Source organism: Mytilus californianus, unplaced genomic scaffold (assembly GCF_021869535.1).
Source record: "Mytilus californianus isolate M0D057914Y unplaced genomic scaffold, xbMytCali1.0.p SCAF_2, whole genome shotgun sequence".
Taxonomy (NCBI): Eukaryota; Metazoa; Mollusca; class Bivalvia; order Mytilida; family Mytilidae; genus Mytilus; species Mytilus californianus.
The window spans coordinates 137,593,554-137,606,166 of NW_026262668.1; the positions used below are offsets into that span (position 1 = coordinate 137,593,554).

General features: G+C 35.0%; 1 protein-coding gene across 3 annotated transcripts; it reads right to left on the reverse strand.

Moving 5' to 3' along the window:
* Positions 1-1,525: 1,525 nt before the first annotated feature.
* Positions 1,526-10,638, reverse strand: LOC127731182 (heat shock 70 kDa protein 12B-like). 3 transcript variants are annotated; one of them, XM_052240127.1, is made up of 5 exons: positions 10,601-10,638; positions 5,522-5,879; positions 4,874-5,101; positions 3,686-3,842; positions 1,526-2,687 (listed from the first exon to the last, which is right to left on the reverse strand). In XM_052240127.1, exons 2-5 carry the CDS (start codon positions 5,855-5,857, stop codon positions 1,615-1,617), a joined length of 1,794 nt encoding a protein of 597 aa, XP_052096087.1. In that variant the 5' UTR covers positions 5,858-5,879; positions 10,601-10,638; the 3' UTR covers positions 1,526-1,614. The 3 variants fall into 3 exon arrangements, with proteins under 3 accessions (XP_052096087.1, XP_052096088.1, XP_052096089.1); XM_052240128.1 differs by lacking the exon at positions 10,601-10,638 and adding an exon at positions 10,519-10,573; XM_052240129.1 differs by lacking the exon at positions 10,601-10,638 and having other exon boundaries at positions 2,562-2,704; positions 5,522-5,911.
* Between the last annotated feature and the right edge of the window lie 1,975 nt (positions 10,639-12,613).

Consider the following 12,613-nt stretch of genomic DNA (forward strand, 5'->3'; position numbering starts at 1 on the left):
GTTGTTACTTTGAAGCCGATCCATAATCCAAGATGGCCGCCAGCGGGGGACTTAGTTTAACATGGGACCCTATGGGAAATACATACAAATGTCTTCTTTTAGAGAACCACTGAATGGAATGAAACCAAACATGGCATGAATGTTCCTTATGAGGTGCTGACCAAGTGTTGTTACTATGAAGCTGATCCATAATCCAAGATGGCCGCCAGCAGGGGACTTAGTTTAACATTGGACCCTATAGGAAATACATACAAATGTCTTCTTTTAGAGAACCACTGAATGGAATGAAACCAAACATGGCATGAATGTTCCTTATGAGGTGCTGACCGAGTGTTGTTACTTTGAAGCCGATCCATAATCCAAGATGGCCGCCTGCAGGGGACTTAGCTTAACATGGGACCCTATGAGAAATACATACAAATGTCTTCTTTTAGAGAACCACTGAATGGAATGAAACCAAACATGGCATGAATGTTCCTTATGAGGTGCTGACCGAGTGTTGTTACTTTGAAGCCGATCCATAATCCAAGATGGCCGCCAGCGGGGGACTTAGTTTAACATGGGACCCCATGGGAAATACATACAAACGTCTTCTTTTAGAGAACCACTGAATGGAATGAAACCAAACATGGCAAGAATGTTCCTTATGAGGTGCTGACCAAGTGTTGTTACTTTGAAGCTGATCCATCATCCAAGATGGCAGCCAGCGGGGGACTTAGTTTAACATAGGACCCTATGGGAAATACATAAAAATGTCTTCTTTTAGAGAACCACTAAATGCAATGAAACCAAACATGGCATGAATGTTCCTTATGAGGTGCTGACCAAGTGTTGTTACTATGAAGCAGATCCATAATCTAAGATGGCCGCCAGCGGAGGACTTAGTTAAACATAGGACCCTATGAGAAATACGTACAAATGTTTTCTTTTAGAGAACCATTGAATGGAATGAAACCAAACATGGCATGCATGTTCCTTTTGAGGTGCTGACCAAGTGTTGTTACTTTGAAGCTGATCCTTCATCCATGATGGCTGCCAGATGGGGGCAATGTTTAACAAAGGACCCTATGGACAATACATACAAATGACTTCTTTTAGAGAACCACATACTGAATGGATTGAAAACAAACATGGCATGAATGTTCCTTATGAGGTGCTGACTAAGTTTTGTTACTTTGAAGCTGATCCTTCATCCATGATGGCCACCAATGGGGGGACTTCCTTTAACATAAGACCCTATGGGAAATACATACAAATGCTTCTTCTAGAGGTGCACTGAATGGAATGAAACCAAAACATGGCATAAATGTTTCTTATGAGGTGCTGATTAAGTGTTGCTACTTTGTTGCCGATTTACTGTTCAAGATGGCCACCAGGATTTTTTATTAAATTACAGGACCAATATTAAACCAAATTTGGCCTCACTCATTATTAGGGTATCTGTTATGATTTTAATCTATTTTTACATGATTTCCAAAACCAAAGTAGAATCAGGTGAGCGACACAGGCTCTTGAGAGCCTCTAGTTTTAAGATAATTTTAGTACCAAGGATGGTAAATTTTCAGGAACAAATCTTCCTACCCTCAACGTCTTGTAACATTAATAAAGTCTACTTTATTTCATTAGGCATTCAAAAGTAGCTTCAGTTTTCCGGTTTGTGTGTTCCTCCGATGCTGTAACCTGTAGCTCTGTGTATCCAAAATGCATTTGTACTTTTATACGCCTACTCTTACCTCTCTCAACGTCCGGAATAGGGATAGTTAATATTCCTAAACGATTAACGCCTTTGTCGATGGTGTATATTGGATTTACGTTTTCAGATTCATACACTTCGACCGTCGCTTCGGTGTCAGTTGATCTTGTCGGACTACACACCATCGTATACGTAGTTTTGCCAACTGTGAGAGGGTCACCTTTCCTCGCCATTGTTTTGAATATGTCGCTGCAGATTGCTCGTCCTTCAATAATAGATTTCAGCATTGCTGGATGTCTCCTGTCGTCGTATGGCATGTTTACCGTTATGCCATATGTTCGTGGACAAATGCGCTCACTTATTAGTTCTGGATTATGTCCAAACATAACAGCTCCTTTTAGTACAGCTAAAACTGCATCTTGCGGACTAATAATTTCAAGATTTGAAAATTCCTTTTTTACCCGTTCAACTAATATTGGGGAATCAGAAAACCCTCCTACCATTAATATAGAGCCTATATGTCTTCTCTGTCGCGTTGTTGTTGCTAAAAGATCTCTTACATGTGAAATTATCGATTCGATTGAGTTAACAAAGAATTGTTTTATGATTTTCGGCTCATATCGCAGCTTTTCATTCGATACAGTGACAGTTTTGCCGTGAACTGATTTCTTTAGGTCTTCTTGTATGGAGTCAGATTTGCGGATATCAGTGTATGTGCGAAATAAAGATGCTGGATATGGAATAGTTGTTTTTGTTTTTTGTGATTCTTTGATTCCTCTTTTCTTTGCTTCAAACTTTCTTTTGATTTCTAAGATATCTTCTGGGAATTTCTTAACGTACGTTTCCCATACATCCTTACCGAATAAATCCCTTAAAAAAATTTCATACTCTAGATCAACATAAGTTCCACCCCAGGGTCCTCCGCTTGGTTCGCTTAGTTCTTTAAGGTCAGAATCATTTTGTACTTCATATGTCGTCACATCGATGGTTCCACCTGCAATTATCAGACAACTACACTCTCTTTGGCATTATACAATAAGATCGTTGTAAATAAGGGTTACTGACATATGGGAATTGGCTTATCATCATATTGTAGATACAGAAAAATGTTCTGCTTTCGGGATATATAAAATAAAAAATATAACGAAACGAAAGTAACCTACACGAAGTGTATCAATTGAAAGTGAATCAACGCGGATTTTGCAATTCATAAAGTCAATAACTTATAAATCAAACCAAGGGACAATTACAAGGGTGTAACTACCATTGAGGCAAGTGAGGCAATTACCTAACTAAAATTTCGACACTGAAACTGTCCAAAAATAAAAAAACTCCGGACAGCTTGTCTCAACGATGTCAAGTTCTCTGTAAATGCCCAAAATGCAGGATTTTACACCATTTATCCCAGACCCCTGCCGAAAATTTCGCCTCACTCCGCTCGGCATCAATTTTGCCTCACTAAAATAATATGCCTAGTTACGGCTTTGTCAATTATTTCGATTGTTATATTGAAACCCAATATTACAAAACACTGCACGCATCGTGACATCGATTTGAGATAGTGGTGTTGTATACTGGTATATCGAGTATTTTACCACGACTCTTATCATACGTTATTTTCAGCAACCCATTTTGGCTGCAGAAATGGGTATTTTTTGTAAGTAGGAATGCAAAGGATTGCGTCGCTTTTAATCTTGTTGTGAACTACACATCGATCTGCTTACAAGTAATTGAAAAAGTTAGTAAATCGCACTTTATATTATGTGTAGAAAAAGGTGTGTTTGTTTGTGTATTGATGTTAAACGCCAGTGTCAGCGATCTAGCCTATATTAATGATGTCAGTTTTTATTGGCAGAGGAAGCTGGAGTACTCGACTAGAACCATCTACCTTAGGTAGCAAAAATTTTTCTAAAAAAGGTAAAAGCTATCTAAAGCTAGATGATTCTAAGAAGTCACGCTAATTTAGAATAGTTTAATCAAACAAATAAATACCTCCACAGTCTAGAACCAAGAACTGGTGACCTGGTTCAAAAGATTGAAGACTACATCCCTCTGTGCCTTCTTTCCTCTGCACAGTTGCCTCTTTACAATAAATGGCGGCCGCTTCCGGTTCATAAGCAAGAGTTAAGAGGTCTTCATGTAAACCAGCCTTAAATGTAATGTAAAGAGATGTGGTATGATTACCAATGAGACAACCATATAACAGAGTCCAAATGAAGCGGATTTAAGCAATTATAGATAATCGTACGGCCTTCAACAATCAGAAAATCCATACGGTATAGTCATCTATAAAAGGCTCAGATATGACAAAATATGAAATAATTCAAACGAAAATCCAACAGCCTAATTTATCATAAAACAATAAACGAAAAAAAAATCATGATAGACAGTTGAAGAATGCTTAAACTTACATTTGATTTTTTTAATGAACTCAAAATGAAAAACTATTTACTCTTTAGCGCACTCAACTTTTGCTGACAGAAATTACTATACAAGTGTATCAATCGGACGAAAACAGTTCTCTCAGATATCTGTACTTTGTGTTGTTTTTTTCTGAAAGATGTTAAATACCATGCCACTTCCGGTCTGTGTTTTTGTTAGTTGTGTTTCCTTTGTATCGATAAGACGAGTTAAGCCTTTTTCAACTGATTTTTATACTTTGTTCTTATGGTTGTACTGTTGCACCACTGTCCCAGTGAGCAAATCCCATACCGCATAGTCAGCTATAAAAGGCCCCGAAATGACAAATGTAAAACAATGCAAGTTGGTGTAGATATCTCAACAGTCTGAATTCATATCCCGCTGATCGGCGATATAAATTCAAGACGAATAATAAGGAATATATAGATACCTTAATTTTTGAAAATGATACTGCTCGAACCTTAACAGAACACGAAAATTGGCATTTATTTATGGACCGTACGTAAAATTGCTTAAATTCACGTCAGTAAGGCTATGTTGGACAGTTGGTTCATTGTCAATAATACCACATCTCCTTATTTTGAATTTATTAACTGTGAGGAAAAAACACACACGGATTGTGTAAATTTAGTAAAAAAAATAATCAGGTTTATTAGTTTGTAGATGAATTATCAAATACTTGTAGCGTCTAAACCATAGGATCGTATAATACAACATAAATTTTTATTTTCAAATTATGTGTTTAAATATATCTTTTACCTCCTTTGCAGCTTCCCTCATGAATTGTTTTGCATTGTCTTTCCAAATCGCAGGCACTGTTAATACCCAGTGAATATCACCTTCATTCAATTTGAAATTAGCTACTTTGCAGGACTGCAGAAAATGGTCTTTCAAATATCGAATTGACTCCGAGAAAACTTTAAGCGCTTTCATCCCTTTACCGGTAACGTCTTCTAGTATGAGGTCTCTTGATATTCTATTTTTTCTCTATAAAAAAGCATGTTTTATAGCTTACTACACGATATGGATTTTGCCCATTGTTGAAGGCCGTGCGCTGATCTGTTATTGTTCACATCTTTGTCATTCGGTCTGTATGACAATCATACTATAATATAACAGTACATAAGGATTAAGTCTTGTTTTCGAATTGGTTCTGGTAAAATAAATTTGCTCCTTAACACGTCTCCTTTGCTTTTTTGTTGTGGTTTTTGATGTGCATGTACTGATTTTGTGTCATGGATGGATACCCAATATCCTTTGTTTTTCTATCACATTCATTCCCTTTTGTGTAAATATAAACAGTAATTCATTCTATCAACTAAAGAGGCAAACAATGAAAATATAAAATTGTCACAGAAATTTAAGTAAAACAGCAGTATTCAATCAAACAATCACTTTAACACTAACCCTTAATACTGGGTGATGTAGAGCGGACTCATCTTGAAACAACTTCATCTTAAACTTTGAGAAATAACTGTATCCTTCGTCGTCTCCACCTTCTAGGAGCTCGGAATATGTCCTCTCCGCATCGTATCCAAAACTATCAAGGTTTCCATCCTCATCAAACAATATAGCAGTTGGTGTTTTTGCTGTTATTAGTCCGTCTCCTGACTGCCAGTTTTCGTTACTGTATATCTTCGTGTGATCTTTCTTGTATTCATCCCGAAATGAATAAGCATATCCAGAATATGTAGTTCCGAAATCAATGGCTACAACAACTAAAGCATTTTGTTTTCTCCCCATATCAACTTAAAAAACATAAATTCTGCAATAGATGAAATCAAGATAGTTCACTACAAAACACTATAAAACATGTTATATGTCACAAGTCATGTCTTCTTTGACTGTCCATGACGTTAAAACACTAAATCCCTGGGATGTGTTTTTAATAGTTGATTTTAGTCTCTGATGCATGATTTTTTTATTATTAATTGTTTTAGGCTTTTAACTAGCTTTCAGTAACTGCGAGTACTCTCAAATCGTACTTTCGTGTTAATTTGACCTGCTGATACAATTTGTAATGTACTTTTGTTATTTAATGTTTACTTATTTAGTGTTATATCTCGTCTCACTATTTTTAATATATACCACCTTTGATAAGTGTTTAGTATGACGATAAATTTTCACTTTTGTTCTCGTACTAGGAACAACAAAATTATTTATTTTTTAAAAATTATTTCCGTACTCCGTGTATACCTTACAACAAAATTATTTATATTTACCTGTTCGCTTGTTTTTGTTAATATGTCTTTTGATTGAGTTAAGCCATTTCAATTGATATTTTATAGTGTGTCTTTCTATGTTGTGATGTTACACTACTGTTTCAGGTAGGGTGAATGTTGGCGGCTATTAAAACGTTTAAACCCGCTGCATTTGTTTGCACCTGTCCTAAGTCAGGAACTTGATGTCAAGTGGTTGTCGTTTGTTGATGTGCTTCATCAGTGTTTCTCGTTTCTCGTTTTTTTAAATAGATTAGACCGTTGGTTTTCCTGTTTGAATGGGTTTACACTAGTCATTTTTTGAGCCCTTTATAGCTTGCTGTTCGGTGTGAGCCAAGGATCCGTGTTGAAGGCCGCACTTTGACCTATAATGGTTTACTTTAACAATTTGTGACTTGGATGGAGAGTTGTCTCATTGGCACTCATACCACTTCTTCTTATACCTATTAACAATGGAATGATATAAATTATATATGAAATATGAATGATAGGTGACGTTTGGTAGACTTCCATAAGACAGCAACCCCAAGACAGAAAGGCAAACATATCTGAGGTATTCAACAATAGACAGGTGTATGTACTAATACATCTAGAGGTCTTCGATAATAGACAGGTGTATATACTAATACATCTAGAGGTCTTCAACAAAGGACAGGTATATGTACTAATATATATTTAGAGGTCTTCAATAATAAACAGGTGTATGTACAATATATCTAGAGGTCTTCAATAAAAGACAGGTGTATGTACTAATAAATCTATCTAGAGGTTTCAACAATAGACAGGTGTATGTACTAATATATTTAGAGGTCTTCAATAATAGACAGGTGTATGTACAATATATCTAGAGGTCTTCAATAATAGACAGGTGTATGTACTAATATATCTAGAGGTCTTCAACAATAGGCAGGTGTATATACGAATATATCTAGTTGTCTTCAACAATAGACAGGTGTATGTACTAATATATCTATCTAGAGGTTTCAACAATAGACAGGTGTATATACTGTAAATATCTAGAGGTCTTCAACAATAGACAGGTGTATGTACAATATATCTAGAGGTCTTCAACAATAGACAGGTGTATGTACAATATATCTAGAGGTCTTCAACAATAGACAGGTGTATGTACTAATATATCTATCTATAGGTTTCAACAATAGACAGGTGTATATACTGTAAATATCTAGAGGTCTTCAACAATGGACAGGTGTATGTACTAATGTATAAGGAGGTCTTCAATAATAGACAGGTGTATGTACAATATATCAAGAGGTCTTCAACAATAGACAGGTGTATGTACTAATATATCTAGAGGCCTTCAACAATAGGCAGGTGTATATACGAATATATCTAGTTGTCTTCAACAATAGACAGGTGTATGTACAATATATCTAGAGGTCTTCAACAATAGACAGGTGTATGTACTAATATATCTAGAGGTCTTCAACAATAGGCAGGTGTATATACGAATATATCTAGTTGTCTTCAACAATAGACAGGCGTATGTACTAATATATCCATCTAGAGGTTTCAACAATAGACAGGTGTATGTACTAATATATTTAGAGGTCTACAATAATAGACAGGTGTATGTACAATATATCTAGAGGTCTTCAATAATAGACAGGTGTATGTATTAATATATCTAGAGGTCTTCAACAATAGACAGGTGTATGTACAATATATCAAGAGGTCTTCAACAATAGACAGGTGTATATACTGTAAATATCTAGAGGTCTTCAACAATAGGCAGGTGTATATACAATATATCTAGAGATCTTCAACAATAGACAGGTGTATGTACAAATATATCTAGAGATCTTCAACAATAGACAGGTGTATGTACTAATATATCTAGAGATCTTCAACAATAGACAGGTGTATGTACTGTAAATATCAAGAGGTCTTCACAATAGACAGGTGTATATACTGTAAATATCTAGAGGTCTTCAACAATAGACAGGTGTATATACTAATATATCTAGAGATCTTCAACAATAGACAGGTGTATGTACAAATATGTCTAGAGGTCTTCAACAATAGACAGGTGTATGTACAAATATATCTAGAGGTCTTCAACAATAGACAGGTGTATATACAATATATCTAGAGGTCTTCAAACAATAGACAGGTGTATGTACAAACATATCTAGAGGTCTTCAACAATAGACAGGTGTATATACTGTAAATATCTAGAGGTCTTCAACAATAGACAGGTGTATATACTAATATATCTAGAGATCTTCAACAATAAACAGGTGTATGTACAAATATATCTAGAGGTCTTCAACAATAGACAGGTGTATATACAATATATGTAGAGGTCTTCAAACAATAGACAGGTGTATGTACAAATATATCTAGAGGTCTTCAACAATAGACAGGTGTATGTACTAATATATCTAGAGATCTTCAACAATAGACAGGTGTATGTACTAATATATCTAGAGATCTTCAACAATAGACAGATGTATGTACAAATATATCTAGAGGTCTTCAACAATAGACAGGTGTATATACAATATAACTAGAGGTCTTCAAACAATAGACAGGTGTATGTACAAATATATCTAGAGGTCTTCAACAATAGACAGGTGTATTTACTTATATATCTAGAGGTCTTCAACAATAGACAGGTGTATGTACTAATATATCTAGAGGTCTTCAACAATAGACAGGTGTATGTACTAATATATCTAGAGGTCTTCAACAATAGACAGATGTATGTACAATTTGTCAAGCACTTAATTGCCCTGAGTCGAAACATAGTTTAGAAAAAACTCATCAAATATCGTTTTTCATTTCGGTTTCCAACTACGTTATCTTGAACTAATCGTTTTGTTGGTTTTAACTATTTCACTGACAAGTTGGTTTCTGCACACAACGCTGCGTTTGAACCTTACTAGTGCGTAAAACGTAGTCCGCAATTTCATATTGCTTTTCAATTAAAGTGGAAATTTTCATAATACACATAAAACATTTCAATATTTCCTAAATATGAATAAATATATATTGCTTTATGATGAAACTTTCAATTTACAAAAATAGGAAATAAAACATTACTTGGGAAGCAGAATAAAAATAAGGAGTTGAGATGTTGTATGATTACCAATGAGAAATGTATCCACCGAAATTCCAAAGGAAAAAGAAGCAACAGTTTTTTTTCTCCTCAGTTTTTCGTAATCTTACCTTCTAAATGTGACGAAATTGTGTGAAAAAGAAAGATTAGATAAGATATGATAGATTTTAATTCCAGCACAAAGAAAGACACGGATATTTGTAAATGTTATCCACAGCCTTTTTTATATTGTTATAGCTTGGTTGAAAACTTTCAGTTCATAAATAATTGTACCATAAAGAAAAGATCGCATACCCCCATCAAGTTCTGTCATCAGTGGCGGATCCAAAAGGGGGGGGGGGGTCCGGGGGTTGGAACCCCCTTTTTTGACGATCAATGCTTTTGAACGGGGACATGTGGTTGGAACCCTCCCTTTAAAAATGGCTGGATCTGCCCACTTTCATTTTTAATGCACCATAACGTTTGAAGTAGTTGGCTTTCAAATATGGGATCTTTAGTGAACATGATGAACGTTATTGCAGAAACACGTATCGTATAACAATTGTTGAAATTATCAATGAGTATTAGTATGCTGTATAAAAAAAATCAAACTCTGAATACTTTCAATGGTTTATCATGTTTAACATGTTACGGACGCCATCTCGAGTTGGTTGAACGTTATGGAATATCTGTTTCACGGATGACAACGGATATGTTCCAATCGTCGTAACCACAATCCCGTCCTCCTTTTCCCCAAATGTGACCTACCGAATTAGACTATCACGAGCAACACGACGGGTGTTACATATGGAGCAGAATCTGTTTACCCTTCCGGAGCATCTGAGATTACCATCTGTTTGTGGTGGGGTTCGTGTTGTTCAGTCTTTAGTTTTCTATGTTGTGTTTTGTATACTGTTGTTTGACATTTTGTCTTTTTTATTATTTTTTTTTTGGCACTGACGTTGTCAGTTTATTTTCGACTTATGAGTCTGAATGTCCCTTTGATATTTCGCCTCTCTTTTTTTAACACGATATCTACCAATGTAATAAAAACGAAAGCCGACCACTTGTTATCTGGAAAGAACATATTTTTAATTTATTTAATGTCCTCATCTAACCCTTACCTGAAACGGTACACACAAGTTAGGTCTTGGAGAATAACGTCATGCAAAAAGTTAATTAAAAATCATAACAACATCAAAATACCTGAGTGAAAGGATTTACTTCCTTCATTTTTATATTTTTTACCTTTAAGAATTATCCCCCTTTGAGAGAAAAGTAAGTAGTTCACTAAATAAATACCAATAAATCTTTGAATATCTTCGTCGTCGGTTGCAGGCGGAAACCCAGTTGAAATTAAACAAAAGAAATTGATCTCTTTGTTAGAGAAGGTAAAAAAGGCCAAGTTGGTAAATTTGAATTGTTTACATCTGTTTCTATGAGCTTTACAAATTTAATGAATTTGCATAAGTTAGGATTTTATGCATCTTATATATGTGTTTTTACTTAAATTATGGTATGAAGCTTCGAGATATTTGTAAACTTTTAAATTATAGACACATTTTCACAAAACAGTTGATTGGGATAGGTGCAAATACATGTGGATCTTTTCCGCATATTAAATTCCGCCGAAAAAAAATCCAAAGATTGATAATAGATTGATCTTTTTATAGCATTAATTTTCATCTCTGCCCCCGGCGATAGTAATTTTTGGAAAAAATCCCAAAAATGGGCAATAATTTCATCGAAAAGAGAAAGTCGAGTACACCTTTTTATGTTCAAGCATATTTGAGTTGACTATTCTGTCTTGAATTCGTAAAGAAAAATATTTGATACAACATCTCGCTTCAGATTCTATTATTTTTTATATATTTTTAGGCTATATGTTGATATAATAACATTAAAAACTTACAGTACTAAGAAATGAAATATATTGGTCAAGTGAAATATCTTTCTAATGAGTCATAACAACAGAGTAGGTGTGTTCGAATTACAAATTTTTACTAAAAGTACTTGACGACAGACTTAACAAGTGGATCTTAAAAATGCATAACTTAAAAAAAACTTCATTTTTTGTGTGTGTTATCTAGGGTATATAAATATTAAATAGAATATTTTTAAATATTTTTGAACTTTCGAAAATTCCCCCTGACAACCGATCAGACAATAGTTTTAAGTTGACCAAATGCATAAAGATACATTAAATGATGCTCAATAGAAAGTAGATACATTTGTCTTTTACGATACATCTAGCAAATAAGGATTGTAATGGTGCTATGTGGATAAACTGATCGGGTTTCAAGAGCTAAATTGACAGCGCGTCATCACTACAATGGCTTCCATTTTTTTACGAAATAAAAATTGGGCGGCGTAATGGGGAGATAATTTTGACGAAGTAGAATCCTGATTGTTGGTATGAACATGATTTATTAGATACAGTGTGTGTTGTCTTGGAAGTGTGTTGATTGTCACATACATGATGCATTAGATACAGTGTGTGATGTCTTGGGGGTGTGTTGATTGTCACACACATTATTTATTAGATACAGTGTGTGTTGTCTTGGTGTGTGTTGATTGTCACACACATGATGCATTAGATACAGTGCGTGTTGTCTTGGAGGTGTGTTGATTGTCACATACGTGATTTATTAGATGCAGTGTGTGTTGTCTTGGGGGTGCATTGATTGTCACATACATGATTTATTAGATACAGTGTGTGTTGTCTTGGGGGTGCATTGATTGTCACCCACATGATTTATTAGATACAGTGTGTGTTGTCTTGAAGGTGTGTTGATTGTCACATACATGATTTATTAGATACAGTGTGTGTTGTCTTGGAGGTGTGTTGATTGTCACATACGTGATTTATTAGATACAGTGTGTGTTGTCTTGGAGGTGTGTCGATTGTCACATTCATGATTTATTAGATACAGTGTGTGTTGTCTTGGAAGTGTGTTGATTGTCACATACATGATTTATTAGATGCAGTGTGTGTTGTCTTGGCGGTGTGTTGATTTTCACACACATGATTTATTAGATACAGTGTGTGTTGTCTTGAAGGTGTGTTGATTGTCACATACATGATTTATTAGATACAGTGTGTGTTGTCTTGGCGGTGTGTTGATTGTCACACACATGATTTATTAGATACAGTATGTGTTGTCTTGGAGGTGTGTTGATTGTCACATACATGATTTATTAGATACAGTGTGTGTTGTC